Here is a 16,181-nt window from a genome sequence, read left to right as displayed (position 1 = left end):
CTTTATAGGAAAACATTAAGCATATGTATTACGTGAGATTTGTAAGTTTGAGTTCTGCTCTTTGTGTAGTAACACTTATAATTCCTAGGTTAATTTCCAAGCAGAATTACTTTACCCATCTGACGGCTTGCATTTGGAATGATACAAATTTTGGAAAGGCTTATGGAATGACAAATGCAACGTAAAATTGTATTTGCATGTCCTGAGAAGAATAGTACAAAGAGGAAAACCCAAAATACCAACTCTCCCTTCTTGCATAATGAAGAATAGTTTTAAGACATAATGCGGCTCAGCATTTCAAAAGAATCACAGCACAGCAAGGAGAATGCTGCCAAGACACATAGCAGAATGGCAGGAACTCATGCAGTGCCAAGCCTTTAAGACTACAGATCTTGGATATTCATGCAGAAGCCAGGCATGATGCTACCCACAAGGCAGCTACACGTCTGTGTCTAGTCACCAACTACGCTGCATCGTCTTCCACATTACAAGAACAAAGACAAAATGAGGGAAGAGCCTTCAGCAATACTGATTATCTGCACATTTTTCCAAACAGCAATCATAGGATGGACAATCAAAACTGCTTTTTATGGCAATGGCTGCTCTAGTCTTATCTTCTTCATGTCTGGAAAGAGGATATGACATGTGCATTGCATTAAGGAAAGGGTGAATAAGACTGATATCCAGGTTAGAACCAGTAATTGTCTCTTGTTTGGGGACCATCTGGTCTAAGTGGGGTTCTTCCTGCCGTCCAAAGAGGGCCCACATGAGTTTCATAAGAGGCTCAAGATGAGCTAGCCAAAACACGTGCCTTCTGCCACTGCTTCAAGAGCAACACTCTCATTGAAACAGTCTGAACTTCACCAGACCCGAGGCAGTGCGGGCATAGTAATTAACCCATTGATTGCAGCTACAAAATACTGTGCAAATCTCATAGTGGTAACATATCCACTTCATCCGTAGTCTCCAATTCCTCAATAGCACGCAGAGTAAGTTTTTGTTTGCTGAGCACTACATGACCACATTATATAAGGCTGCTGCTAGCAATATCAAAACATATTAAAAGTTTAACTAAGACAATGTGTTTCAGAAGAATTTGCTTTCTTTGGAGCTGGAATGTCCCCATAAAAAGGCATGATCTGTACTAGACTGAGCTGTCCAATGATCTGCAAACGCTGCGCATTGTGTCCTGGAGTAAACCCTGCTTTCTTCAAACCCAAATTGGTTTGGATTCCTCCTGTGCATGCAGAGAGCATTTTCCACTAATGCTACAGCTGCATGTCTTAAACCTGCATTTTGATTTGTATGGTTGACTTTCACAAATGTACTTTCACTTTATAGTATTGCAAGTCTACTGACAACGCCACAGAGCCTCTTCACAGTATCCCTGGGAGGGGGTGTGCAAGAAAATGTCCCCGAAAAGCACAGGTGTTCCCATTTTCAAGGCTTGATCCACTACCCTGATTTGGCCAAAAAAAGGGGTGTTTTTTTTCCCCCAACATTCTCCCTCTTCCAGCTAGTCCACTGAAAATACTACTATTTATGTAGATCTGTGCAGCACAGAAAACTGTAATCCAGCACATGCACGCTTTTAATTTCTCCCTGCGCCAACACAGCCTCACGGTTATTAGCAGCCTTCTGCATCTCCTGAGTGCCTCTCGCCACTACTTCAGCCCATCCTCTCCAGTGTCACACATCTCTACTACAGCTGCTTCACTATTTCTCTTTAAAGCTTTGTATTCTCCAGTCTCCCCCACCTCCCTGTTAATACTTGTGGTCCCACAGTAGTGCACAAGGCAGGAAAGTCCAGGACACACCAAAGTGAGCCACACTGGCTCAGCCCAAAGGTCGTTCTGGCCTGGAGTTCTGTCTCCAACAGTGTCCAGAAGACGTGTAGAAAACAACTGCAAGAAACAGGGTAAGCGCAGAGCAATTCACTCTTTGACATACCCTCCCAGTTTACTGCCTTTTTTAGTAGTAAAGACAAGTTGTAACATTGGCAGGAAGTCCCAGCTTTTTACACTTTCACCAGTTCTATTGTTGTTACACAATACAGACCTCAGGTCCTGGAAGACAAGTATGATAGGAAATACTTTTACAGCATTGCTTTAAATCCAATCATTTGCACTTCTTTTCAGCATTCCCCCAAAGCTTCTTCAAGATTTATCACAAAAGACAAGAAAATACTGGACACAGAGATGGTGAAGAGCAAGTCCATCCTTTGAGTCTTCTGCTGTCAGGGGAGGGTCCCTCCAACTGACACATTCTTTAAGCTATTTTAAAATGTCCCACCCTCAGTAGTCAAATGCACCTCACCCCGAGTTTGGCCTTAAGCCTATGTTCCTAATTTCATAAGCAGGGCTTCCTACTAACCCATTTGTACCTCCCCCAGATAGTACTGAAGGGACTACAGCTGAGTGCAGAAGCTAGGGTCAGTCATAGCTAGTCACTGAAATTTTTCCTTTGTGTGTGTACACATACATATAGTGAGAGAATACTTATAAATGCAGGGCATAACCCTTGTGCTTTAAGATAATGTTCATATTCTGGTATCTAGTAAGAGAAAGGCAGTTTAAAAAACTATTAGTGATGACTGCCTTAAAAAAATGGACTCCCTCCAAAAGAGAGAGAACCAGCTTCTCTTATCAACATGAAGTGGTGTTCAGTAGGGTGGACTGGTGTTCAGTCTGAGATATAATTCACATGCCTGAAGAAAAACTGCAGTCAAGTCAAGTTCTGACCTTACTACTGCGAAAGGAGAAAGGCCTTGTCAATATCTGCAGAATTTGAACCAACAGAAAAACTAGGGATCCGCCTGACACCTGCTGAGTCTACGTGCAGTTCTAGTCTCAGGAAGGGCATAGTGGAGTTAGAAAAGGTTCATAGAAGGGCATGTAAAGAGATTAAGACGATGAAACAGCTGCCTTATTGGGGAACTGGGGAGGAAGAAGGTGGAACAGGACATGACGGAGCCTTGCAAAATTATGAAGTCGGTGGATAAGGTGAATATGGAACTGCTGTTCAGGAAAGCTGACATCACTGAAACTCGTGGACACCCGTTGAAAAGTAATTCAAAGAGACGGTAGAGAACTTCTGGGTATTGTTGCTGCAAAAGGTTGTGGAAGTAAATAGTGCCTGTAGGTTGAAAAAAGAACCAGACAAGTTCACGGACAACGGGTTCACGCAGATATAAATGGAATTAGGGTATGGTGTACTTTCAGCATCCCTACTTCAAATCTTACGTCCTGTTGCTGCTTCTGGGGACAAAGTGCATTTTTTATTAACCTAATTTTGCTGTAGTCACTAAACATTCCTTTCTGTTCCTAAAGCTTTGATGGAAAAAAAACAAAACAAAACAAAACACCTTTACCACAGAATACAGACTAACAAAGCCAGTGCTTTCAGGCATTGATATATAAAGAGTGAATAACAGTACTGTTTTTAATTACTGCCATGCCACAGTGCTAGGACTAGAGAACCATGTTTTACAGCAATTCCTATGCGTGCTCTGCATTAGAAACACAGAGGAGCATTGGTCAGGGAGAATCCTGCAGATGAGATTTTTTTTCAAAAAAGGCCATCTGTAGTTCTCCCCAAAGTATGGCCTCTAGCATGGTAATTGACTTACAGTAAAGTACAGCTAGCTTGAAAACTTTCACAAGGTGTAAGTGTTCAAAGAAATTTGCTTATATTGTAAAGCCTGTCCTGGCACCTGAGCTTGGACAAATCCTAGATGAACTTTAAAGCAGCCACGTAATACCTGTTATCACAGAGTAGTTGCTAACTTTACCAAATTACTTTTTTTTACCTTAACTCCACAGCATGGTGAAATTTTGCTACTTAGGACTTTAGTCTCCTCTGTTGTGGCCCAAATACTCGCTTAAAAACTTTCAGCAAAACTGGTGCCCCTGAAAAAGAAGTTTTAGGCAGCACGTTTATAGAAAAAGAGGTGGGCCAAGCAAGCTGGACCTCTTATAACCATGTTCAGACCAAAGAGCAGGAAAAGATATTTAATGAAAAGCCTAATTTTACACTTAAAAAAAATTATATACCAGCAACTTAAACGCCAAAGTGTTTTTCCCACCTCCTCTACAAGATTTATGTAGTGAGGCAACCTTCTCTTACAGCACCAAGCTCTCCTCTTGTGGTCTACTTTATGACAGAAGGTCAAGGGGCACCCTGAAATGTTTTAGGGCACACTGAAAAAAGAAGATACGTCTGTGGGAGAATCTTTGGGACAGTGCTTATAGTTCCTGTGATGTTCAAAAGCCACTTGCTATTCAGGGCCACTGACGCCTCCCTTAAGAACAAGTACAACGCGGTGCCTTGTGGGGACTGCCCAAGGGCAGACTCTGATACACATCGTGTGTCTCTAGCAAGACCTGCTGCTCTATATGAAGATTCAGTACTGCACGCCTGAAAGAAGGAAAAATTATGATACGTTCATATGTCATTTGCCCACTAACATGGCAAAAAGGATCAGATTATAATACTCATCCCCTGTGGATATAAAATCTCTTAAGCGGCTGCCAACTCCAAAGGTCATGAGCAAAGTATGGCCGTACCGGCAAATTATTCCCATTATCTCAGTGCACACTGTGCACATGTGATGAAGCCAGACTTTGACAAGGAGACATAGTTTCTATTAGAGCACGGTAGAAGAGCAGTAGAGAGCAAGAAGAGAAAACATCAGGCCCGTTTCATAGATCAGAGCAGAGAGGAGTCGCTCTGCGCCAGAGTCGATACTCCTCTCTGGTCCCAAATGCTCTGCAGCACGCAGAGGAGCCATGCTGGAAGCCATGGTTTCCCAGGCAATCTGCAAATGATAGCCTGGCTACCCAGCAACACATCTGGGCCTCCCTTCATGCTGACAGTGGGTGAGTGAGTCTTTAAACAGCTACGAGCTTCACTGACGGTGCCGATACCCCCAAAAAAGGATACCACTGTCAGACTCTGGATTTTAGGAAGATTAGTGCGAGCACAGTGTTAGTAGCATATAATCAGTCAAAAAAACCCAACCCCAAAACAGGGGAAGCACGCATTTTACTAGTTCTTGAAATGCTCCTGTCATGGAGATGAATATGAAAGGCACACCAGACCACGTGTGCTCCTTATAAAACTGCATCAAAGAGCTTTTGTCCATGGAGAGACACCTCACAACTAGTGAACTCTTTATGATTTCCAAGGAGAATTCAGACTTCAACCCAGGCCTGGTTCAGCCAAGTGCAAAAAGATACATTCTGGGAAAAAAATTTACAGTTACTAAGTGGAGTATCTGAAAACCTTTTATCCTCTCACAGAAGAGCATAGAATAAACACGAGTGCTGATTTTCAAAATCCATAGCTCCTTTAATATTTTAAATAGCATATATGCTCTCATTTGACCCTCACTGCCAATCAATAGCATTAATAAAAAAGGTATTCCAACAGAAGCGCAGGCCTTGTGTGTTCCAGAAATATTTTTAGTTACTATATATCTTTACAAACAACTATTGGGCAAAATCTCTGCTGAGTCTGAAGAGTAATGTGAAGTTTTTCTCATTGCTCTGCTGTGTCTATATGTCACTCCCATTAGAATTATATTGTTTGTCTGTAACAGCACTTGAACAATCAACAGACACATTGCTTTTAGCAAGCTCAGGCTTTTGAGATGTTTTCTTTCTACTGTGCACTACATAACTAACGAGAAGCGAAAGAAAAGATTAGTGCAAATCACTTCCATAATTCACCATAAATGAACATTTCTAATCACCGCTTGGTTTGAATTGCAGTGTATCGGAAATGCATCATGTAAAGATCAATTTTCCGACGCACCCAAGCTACATTCTGTATGCGTTATCGACCCAACTGTGAAGCCATGTGGCAGAAACAGTTAAGAAAACATTTACAGGAGACTGAGTCCTACAGTAAATCAGTAATGAACTTGTTTGTCTGACCTATTTATTCATGACCTGTCAGTGAGCCGCTGCTTTTTTCTAGTAACTTCTACCATACACATAATACTACAAAGTAATGTCACACAAACTAATAAAGACAAAATAACCACTTGATTCCTGTATCGACTTTCTTATTTTTTGTAAGTAACACAAGAAGATAATTTGCATTGTGATCATTCCTTCCAACATCTTGGTTAACTTCTACTTAGCCAAACACGGGTAAGTTTCCTCCAGCTGAATATTGAGGGAAAAGTTTAATTCAATTTAGCCTTAGGAAGAGAGCTCTCAAACAAGTTTATGCAAGATAGCTATGTTCTATTTTCTGGAAATTTTTTAAACCGTAAATTATAAATATTCTTTTAGGTAAAACAGACACTGTCTTACACTTTGAATGTTTCATTTGAGATGCTTAAAACTTTTCCTGCATTCACATCAAAGCGCCTCCATGACAGCTAGGGAAAATGGGTTATTTTTTATATATTTTTTTTCATGTAGAGACTTAGTATTACAAGGAAGTATTGAATGTGTGTTCACACACACACATGTAAATAAGTGTCTCTGAAGAAAATAAAACTTGTTAAGCTCATCCCATCCCCCTATACTCCTATGGGATCTCTGAAAACTGTTTGATGCTCTGTGGGCCCCTCTCTCAGCGACCCAACACGTCCCTAAAGTGACAAAATTTTAGGAATAGCAGCTGTACTCACCTGTGTTACTTCCAAACCCACAAAGATTTCAGAAATAAATGAGGACTTTCATCATTTTGGGCAGCTCTTTTCACTGAAGAGTGCTGCTTCTAAACAGAAACGCGCAGCAACTTCCCAAATGCCTTCCCTGAGACCTTCAGCAGCACGAAAGACACTGACTCCAGGAGGAATTCACCTGCAGTCCTGAAGCCCTCTTACAATGCTAAATATACCACATAAGCATAAGGCACTTTTTTAACACGTTGTGCCTCCTCCACCTGCCAGCCTTCTTGTACAGAAGTGCTGATACGGAAGGAAGAGTCTGTGACGATCCACAGTTGCTGTTGTGGGGCTTAGGGCAACACTGAACTCAGACCAGAACCTCAGGACAGACAGCCCTACCGTCAGGAGAGTACACATCTTACCTGTAATCATCACTCTCAACAGTGCTGCTCTTCATTTTGGTCCGGGCACTTTTGTTTTCCTGAAATGAAATGTGTTAGTGCACTACATGGCAGCACTCAGGCACACACTGGATTGATTTACTCTTGGGGGAACTGGAGATTTTGTTTAAGGAAGCTCATACAAGAGATCATGGGAGACCTGAAATTACTGTAGTAGAGGCAGAGAAATAAGTGGATGCAAATCTGTAGCGAACCAGGATTCATTAGTTCTGTGCTCACAGAACTTTTCTTTATGCAGCTGCTTCTCTGATCCCAGAGCGCATCTTTTACTCACTCAGCCTAACATTACCAGTCCCTCATCTTGCATGCAGTGACCTGCCAAAGCAAGAAAATCCTCAGCTCAAGGAGGATGAAAGTTAAGAACCGTGCATGTAGTAAGGCTTTTCTCTTTAAATGTGATGTTCGGACCACTGCTAAAAGAGAAAGATACGTGACCACCACGCAATGCCTTCAGACACTCAGCTCGGAGTACAGCAGTGCACCTGGGATGGGGCGTTCTGTGCACTGCTAGCGTGCCGGCAGGGCCACTCCTACTCTGAAAGCTAGAAACGGTGTTCGTTTGGCTTACATGGAACATTAAGTAAAGAGAACACAAGTGAGTGCTTTTTCCCAGCGATTGTCGCAGCTGTCCTTCTTGCTTGCTTATATCAGCCTGCTGGTGTAAACTCAAGAGGTACAAGAATAAGGTACAGGAGAAGGACTTCTTCAAGACAGAACTGTGTTTGTGATACAGATCAAGTATGAACACAGTATATTATTGATTACTGTGTCCAAATGTGCTTTTGTGACCACAGTTTTAAGAAAAAAAAAGGCAAAAAAACAGCTCTTGCCAAGAAATCAATTGTAGAGATGCTAAACGCAAGTGTGCAATAATTTTTAAGTAAAGAAAAAAAAGCATATCTTTTTATAGCTCTGGTTTGATGCTGTTTGCTACAGTCACAATGGGCTATAATGCTCTTTCAAATTTTCCAGCACAAAGTCCTAATCTGAGGATATTCTAATGAAGCGAGACAAATGCTCAACACAAGAATAGCCTGGCATTTCTGCAATGAAATGTGAAGCTAAGGCCAAATCCCGAGGTCAAGTTTTACAGGCAAAACTTTCAGAAACTCTGATGGATGGCTGTGTAAATGAAGACATCACATTTTGGCCTGTGACTGCTATCATGTACGGAAAGCATTTTTCTTTTAGAAAAACAAAGCAATCTGCGTAATCCTGGCAAATTGGGAAGGTAATTTTAGTACTTGCATCAAGAATTTGTGCTGCAATTTCCTTAAGGATATTTCAGTCCATTTTAAATGCACACCACCTCCAAGAAACAGTCTAGCACTGACGCCGCGGTTATCTTTGGCACTGTGGGGAAGAAATTTAAGGTTTATCTACTAGTTTTAATGAAATATGAAGATACACTTGCTTCAGGTTCAGAAAGCAGCATATCCATGTGGCAAATAAGAAATGTAATTTCAAAGCTACTTTGCCTTCTTGCTCTATGCCTTTCCGCAGTACCTTCCACACATCCTTCCCCTCCCCAAAGGATTCTAAGGACAAGTCTCTCCATATGGCTGCCCTCTTCTGGATGGAATCAAAAAATGTTCAATAATTTCCACAAAGATAAAATACAGTAGTCTGCTTTTCAATGGAGGACGATTTACATTTTTTCCTTGTGTCTGTGTAATCACAAAGGTTACATTATGCCAGAATAAGAACTGTGAAATTCTAAGGGGCTGCTTCATAATCCTCTACATAGTTAGCCATGTACTTTTGAGCAGAGTTTTTAGCCAACTTACTGCTTTTTTTCACCTTATGAAATTTTTCACTTTTGCATTTCTTTCCTATATTTATCATTGCTTAAAACACACTGTTGTTTCCTCGTAAAGTACTTAATCCTCCTCCACAAGCATAATGGAAAACATTTCCATGTCTCTTTGTTGCTTAAGGTAAGCATGTTAAACACAGAATATCAAGGCTGGAAGGGTTCTTATATAATCTTTTCCTCTGCTCCAAGTCAGGGTAAAATAATTCTTTGCTACTCTACATCAGTGTTTGGCTGACCCCTGTTAAAGACACCTGATAACCGGGACTGCAAAATTTTTGCAGGGAACCCAGTCCACTGCATCACCAGTTAACTATTGGTGTTCCCGTAGGTTTGTTTATAGACTCATGACACGAGTAAAGGGCTCTAGAGATGATTTTCAAAAGTAGCCGTTCATCAGGGAGCTCGGAGTTTCTTTCTGTGAGCTCTCATCTTTAAATTGAGTGCAAGGATTAAGATGCAAAGCAGAGAGGCTGAAGACAAAACGTCCCTTAAAGAGGGTTTCAGTTCTTGACAGTGGAACCAGGAAGTCGGAGGGTTTTCTCAGTGTTATGTTTGCACAGTCATACAACCAGTGCACACTTCGAAACTTTCACTGCACATCTGTGCATCACTGCATGGGCTAGGCACCGAGCCAAAGGCCGAATTCCTGCGAGTCCGCGCAGCTCCCACACGTTTACAGCACTAGGACCCAGAGGGAGCTTAATTTCTGTGAGTCAGTGCAGGCAGCAGAGCCCCGAGAGCAGTGAATGAGGCTGGAAAGGCAGAGGGAATGTGAATGGCTCTTCTGGCTTGGGAAAGTGTCCACGGACTGGGGTGCCAGAGCCTACAGAACAGCCTGGACAACCCTCGGGATTCCCTGTACCCCCGGCACCCAGCGGCACTGCTCTGAGGTGAGTGACCGCGCAACAGTCAGTTTTCGCAAAGCAAGTAATGCGGCTGCTGCACCAGTTGTGAAGTTTGGTATCTTCAAAATTAGCTAATGTGTTTTTGCTGTACAGTGATTTTCACTCTCTTGAGCGCTCGTTGCTTAAAAACAGCATTTGCAAGAAAAGCATGGTCTAGTGAAACTGAAAATTGCATCTACTAATGCAGGTTAAACTGCACACACATCTGGAAGGTGTTCCTAAAGCATCTGTGTTTAAGCTTAAAGCTTTAAAAACATCTTTAGTAAGAACAGCTTAATCTTAAAGAAACATAACTATTCTTCTCATTCTTTTTATCCAGCTATATGATAACTTTTTATTATTATGAGAAGTTTTATTTGCATCGTACAGCAGTTACACCTATATGAGAATTCTTTGCTGTCTTTGTTCTAAATATTAAGGCTTACTTAACACTTTCCTTTTTTTTTTCTATGATAATTCTATTCTAGATAAGAACTCCTTTCTTTCTTTACTAATATGAATAAACAGGTAAATCAAAGAATTATCGGCCCAAGGCAGAAACCTTTTAGCTATAGGCAGAGCAGCAGGTCACTAGAGACTGTGTTTCCTCTAGGATGTCCACTTGGAAGAGCTCACAAATGCCCTCCTGCCTCCCTGTTAGTGACAGGATGGAACGGACAACGTTTGTTGATTTATACCTGGTGCTAACACTGTTTTACCTGATACATGAGTCAGAAACAAAAACGGGGATCCCAGTCAGGGAGACAGAAGGAATTTGTGTGCTGAGAACAAAAAGTGTTTGTGCTTCAGTTCCTTTCTTCACTTTAAACTCTCCTTATATGCTCAAGAAGTTTTAGAAAAACAGCAAAAGTGAGCATGCTTGTCAGGCTGGTTTTTCCAAGTTGTGACAACTTCGAAGTTGCATTGTAACTGTGAGACATGATTTATGGATGTTTTCATGCATTAGAGTATCACAATAAAGTCTTTTTGGCACTTTTTTGCTAAGCCAAAATAAAATGCGACAATTATCTGCAAAAAGATAGAAAGGGAGTTAACTTGCCTGTACGTTCCTACTCTTTGCACTTCTGAGCTGTTTCAGATATTATGGAATAACAGGCTTTTTGAAATAACCCTGACAACAACCATTTCAGACATTTGCCTGAAACTCGGAAGGTTACAATGTTTTCTACACTTTCACTAAGAGGTTACAGTGATGGAATGAAGAACCAAATAAATGGGAGTGTTCACATGAGTATGATAAGAAAGATTTGGCCTTTAAATATATTCATATATATACATAAAAATCATTTTCTAAAATCCCAGCAAGGTCTGGAGAGGAGCCCTCCTGATGAATCTGTGCAATAGACTAATAGTGATTTCACATCTCAGTCAATCCCAGGCACTCACCCTAAAGGGATCTGTCAGTCTCACAATAAAGTAGTAAAGAAATTAACTGTGGCTTTCTTTTTCTCGTCCTCTTAGCTAAGCAGTGTCTATTTTCTCAATCAAAAGCTTAAATTACCTTTTCAGATGTCTTCATTTAAGTTCAGTGGAGAATTACAATGAGCACAAAAGATCATTCTAACCCACATCCTAAGTAAACAATTGTTACATAGGATAACTAGGCAGTCTACGCAATCACTGTCAAATTTAAAAAATCAAGTCAGAAAAATACCTAAAATACATATTCAGATTAGCATTTTCAAGTGTAAAATGTCCTTCTTTAATGGGATACCTAGAATGAGGGTTAGATAGAACATATTTAAAAACTAGATTATTTGAATCAATAGAATAAGTCCCCTAAATTCTCCTACTGCTCTCCATGGATTTGGCCATGTAAAAGCGTTCCTTTAAATGCAAATTCTATTAATTCGTTTTCTGTTGCCTTTCAAAATGCTTTTAGGACTAACAGAATATGGAATACAAATTAGTTAGTATTAACTGAATTAAATTAAAGGCATGTGGAAAAAATATTGGTAATTTTAAAAACTTAACATAATTCTGCCATTTTTTAGCCTATATTTTAATAACAAACTCTACTGATAAAAAATAAAGCGTTCATAAAATTAATGCTTTCACTCCAAAAGATTCAATATTTTAACACCAAAAATCAATGCTGGATTGGTGGGTTTAGAAATATTTGTCTATCCTTCAAATCTCAGTCCAATAAAAGCCAGGGAAACTCAACTCCTTTCAAACCGGCAATGGTGACCTCTGCTGGCAACCGCCCTCTCATGAAAGGAAGTTTTAAGGGCTTCTTCAGAAAGCGAACCATGAACTAAAACATTTATTAGATCAGCTGATACAATTAGCGAAATGTAAGATCACACCTCTTCCCACGGACCCTGCCTCATGGTAAAGAAAGTGAAAGGCACATGTAACAATGCTGCTACAACTGCATTTCTTTCACAGTAAGGAGGAAATTCTCCCTGTTCTGAATTTGACTTGAACCCAGTCACAGAGGCCAATGTATTTACGAGCATTTCTACGACAGAAGCGTCTCCCGCTGCGGGATAGATGTCCTATGGGATGCGTGTGGCTTGTTCTCCTGACACAATGCCCTTTGTGCAGCTCTGCTGAATTCATTAAATATTTGTGTGTGTGTGTGTATTTATACCAAAAATCATGTGGCCAAGAAAAACAAGATCATTTTTGCTGTTGCCAAGATATCGTAGTATCTATTACTGTGAATTATGTGCACTCTTATCTGCCCCGTGCCACTAATACTGGAGAGAAAATCTCAGACCCTCGATATAAACCTATACTATCCCCACATCCTGAATATTGATTTACATCATTTACATCTCAGGAAAAGAATAAAGTAAAACAAGAAAAGGTATGGGATGATGAGAGGCCTGGAACATTTTCCATATTTAGAGAAACTACATAGATCAGATCATGATTTCTAAGTCTGGAAAAGACATGGCTAAGAAGGGGTATAACGAAGATATAGTCATGACTGTCCTTAAAATGTTTAAAAGGAATTGGCTGTTGTATGCCTCACAGTTCAAAAATCGAGGAGCGGGAAATAAAACTAGCAGGTGGCAGGCTGAAGGCAAACAAAAGAAGATGGTTCCTCTCTCCATGCATAACTGAGCTATGGAAATCCTTTCCACAGGACACTGTAGTTCGCAGGGGTTCAGAGAGTCATCAAACATACTAAAAGCAAAGAGACTACCTGTGGTTCAGGAAATCTGTGATTCAAAAATGCCTCCTGACTGGGAGAGTACACCAAAGAGAAGATCACTGTAGGGCTGCCCTATTCATACATCACTCCCTAAACTGCAGGAGACAGAATACTGACCTGGGTGAACTTCTCTTCTAGTACAGACACCCCAGCCTTCTCAGTGTTTTAGCCTGTCAAATACTTGACCGGTCCTAGCAAGAAGAAAGCTATGTAATATTTACTATGGGCTGCTGGTTCACTGATGCAAAAAATGGTGATTGTGGCAAAATGAAAATGTAAAGATAGCCTTCTTTAGTTTTATTTTTGTTCAAGAACTAGGTGTAGTCGTGTTCATGTAAGTTTCCACTAGAGAAGGCCATTAATGCTGATATGTACAGCTATTCAGGCAAACCAATGTCTAAATAGATTATGACTAAGATACTAAAGAAAGGCCTGTGAAAGTACGTAACTGGTTGATCTTGTGAAATTCACTGAAATCTACTGCGAATGGGAAAATACAATTTTATCTCACACGGCCCGTGGCCTGTTTATTTGTGGATCTGACATTTTATTTGAAACTCATTATTGAACTCAAATCTTTTCTACCTGCTTTCACTAAAAATATTTCAGAAACATCTAAGTAAAAACTAGTGTGGAAATACTAGATCATTAATTACACTGACAATATACCTTTCCCTCTGAGAACTGCATCAACCGGCAAAATGCAGCAGTCCAGAGAACAGCAATGCAAACAGTGAAACCTGAATGCCAAAAACCGCTGGCGTATTCCAAGGTTGAAAGACAGAGATGTGAGACGTCAACCTGACTTTGCTAACCTATCCCCAAGTGTAGGTGACTTGCTGCTGATGCGTTAAATGTGTTTTTCAGCCTGTAGCATGCATAAAGAAACACTACAATTATACAGAACTTCCTTTGCGTAAAAGTGGTATTTTGTGCCCACAAATTTTGCTTCTCTGAGATTATTAAGTACTTGGAAATGAGTTATGATGTAGTGGAACATTAACGCCTGGCACTTGTAAACAATTATGGGGACACAGGAGAAGGGACGAAATCAAATGTAATGGATACACAAATGAAGATGTTGCGAAGAGAGTTGGGAAGTCACCAAAGATGTACAGAGTTGGCTACAGCAATTCACTAGTCAGCACGCCTCTTGAAGGCATTAGCTCCAAAATCCTCGGGTCAAGGACACCACACTGCACAGTTCTTTTCATGTATTTAGGAGGAGAGACAGAAAGATACTGTACTTTACTACCTTCAGACATTACGTCTGTGTGACTATATTCATGTGAAAGACATTTTGGTTACACCATTACTGTACAGCAGGAGAAAATATGAAAAGCACTGCTTAGTATTTTGAGCCTGCATACAGATATTTAGATGAAAATTGTTGTATGCATGGAGAAATCAGGCCCTACATACATACATACATATATATGTGTGTATATATATATATGAACGAGACTCCTCTGGCATATTATCTAAATCCAAAATTAAAATGACTGCATGAAGTAGTATTAAATAACATGCTTGATGGCTTAACTGCCAGGCTTCTGTAGCATCACTTGAATTTCCTGTGCCATTGTTGAATGAATGAAACACCTCTGACTTTTCCTTATCTTGGAGGCAACATTTATTTCCCAGTAAAGAGCCCTTCTTCCTTCTGTCCTAGGTTCTTGCATTTACAACAATGCTTTGAGATTTTATGGCATAGTAGTTGACGCTATCAGATGACCCAAATCAATATCTATCAGACTCACATTCTCCGTTGCTGGGATCAGTTTTATCGCATGAACATGGCTTCCACATTTCATAGTGGTATTCCCTGGAAGAAACTGTGAGATGGTGACAACGCATAGCAAAAACCCTGAGGAATTGCCTGGCCTGAACTTTAAAACCCAAACTCTAATGCAGTCTTCCCTCAGTCTGACAATCCCTACAAATACTTTCTGAACACAACTCTGATCACTGTCAGAAATCATACCTGCAGTAACCAGACCACCTGATGTAGTTCAAGACTTGTTTTGTTCAGGGATTTTCTAAAACTGAACATTGAATACAGACCATTAAACTGATTAAAAGAAAAAAATATTTCCCCAATTTATGTTCCTGGCTCCAAAATCAAATTTCCTGTTCCCATAGGGTCCGTAACAATGTGCTAATCAAAGACCAGATTCTGCTCCCATTGACTTGTTATGTATCAAAACTCCCATTGACTTCAGTGGAAAAAGACTGAAGCACAAAGACAGAAAAAATCAAACAGAAGGTAAGACACTTTCTTTGACTTTGTTTTGGGCCTTGCTTTACATATTTTTGACAACATCATAATGATCATTTATGTTGTGCAAATATGAATCTCCTTCCAGGAATAAAATTAATGAAATGAATGAATAACCAATAAAATTAATCTGCTTCTTACACTCAGGGCTGATCATTTATTTTGAACTGCCATATTTGTGAGAAATGTTGCTGCATTAAAGAGTATCCAACAAATTGATTTAGGTCAGTTAGATGTTAACTGCTCAGGAATATAATAAAAGGTTAGACTCTTTCTGCCAGTTCTGATGTACAACGAGTAAATGAGCTCAGTATAAATACTGCTGGGAAGCAGATTATTTCTTTGACAACTTTCTATTTACTAAGTATGGCTTTGCTATTCTAAAAATTACTATTTTGATTTTTTCCTATTCTTACCGTTTCATATTTTTCCCTCTGTATTGTATACGTATAAAGGTGACATGGATTTTTTTGTGGTCTGGTTCACTGATTTACTTTGATTGTCTTTATTTTGTTCTTTATACAACCATATGCGATCCAGGCTCTTAAAAAAAATAAATAACTCTTCAGAAATTTTTGTGATGGAAATTTGCCAAGGACCGCATTGCTGTGTATTACTTGGATTGTGACATGTTTAACAGTTCTGGCTCACAGAATATGTGTTTTTCTATTTTGAAATATATCTCTTTTTTTTTTTTTTTTTTTTTTTTTTTATGGCTTTATGTGCTGGATGACTCAGGTATGAAAAAAGACCTGTGCTTGTTCACAGAGAGATTTTTGCCCTGTGGTGAATGACACAGCCTGCATTTTCCAAAATGCATCATTTCCTGCCCATTATTTCGTGATCCTTTTGAGACGCTCTACGTACCAGCCTCAGACCAGCAAGGTGTTTAGGGCACATGCATTACTACAACCATAGAAATCGCTCATT

General features: G+C 40.0%; 1 protein-coding gene and 1 long non-coding RNA gene across 8 annotated transcripts in view; one reads left to right on the top strand and one right to left on the bottom strand.

The window, feature by feature from the left end:
• The window catches only part of LOC134525632 (uncharacterized), a 141,096-nt gene that overhangs the window by 37,852 nt on the left and 87,063 nt on the right, over positions 1–16,181 (bottom strand). The window contains exon 3 of one of the 3 annotated variants that reach the window (XR_010073820.1): positions 7,048–7,106. The exons of the other annotated variants lie outside the window; for them this stretch is intronic. This is a non-coding gene — a long non-coding RNA (uncharacterized LOC134525632). The remainder of the gene's footprint in view (positions 1–7,047; positions 7,107–16,181) is intronic. 3 annotated transcript variants of the gene reach the window in all.
• Positions 9,535–16,181, top strand: part of NGF (nerve growth factor) — a 29,169-nt gene continuing 22,522 nt past the window's right edge. For 2 of the 5 annotated variants that reach the window (XM_063356668.1, XM_063356665.1), the window contains exons 1-2: positions 9,653–9,792; positions 15,116–15,239. Coding sequence is in view for 2 of the 5 variants with exons in the window: in XM_063356664.1 (XP_063212734.1) it covers positions 9,649–9,792 (144 nt within the window). In the remaining 3 variants the exon portion in view is untranslated. Of the gene's footprint in view, positions 9,793–15,115; positions 15,240–16,181 lie in introns of all 5 variants that reach the window. The other 3 variants (XM_063356664.1, XM_063356663.1, XM_063356667.1) reach the window with 2 other exon arrangements.

This window comes from Chroicocephalus ridibundus, chromosome 20 (assembly GCF_963924245.1).
Source record: "Chroicocephalus ridibundus chromosome 20, bChrRid1.1, whole genome shotgun sequence".
In the NCBI taxonomy this organism is placed as follows: domain Eukaryota; kingdom Metazoa; phylum Chordata; class Aves; order Charadriiformes; family Laridae; genus Chroicocephalus; species Chroicocephalus ridibundus.
This window is presented reverse-complemented; position numbering and strand designations above follow the sequence as displayed.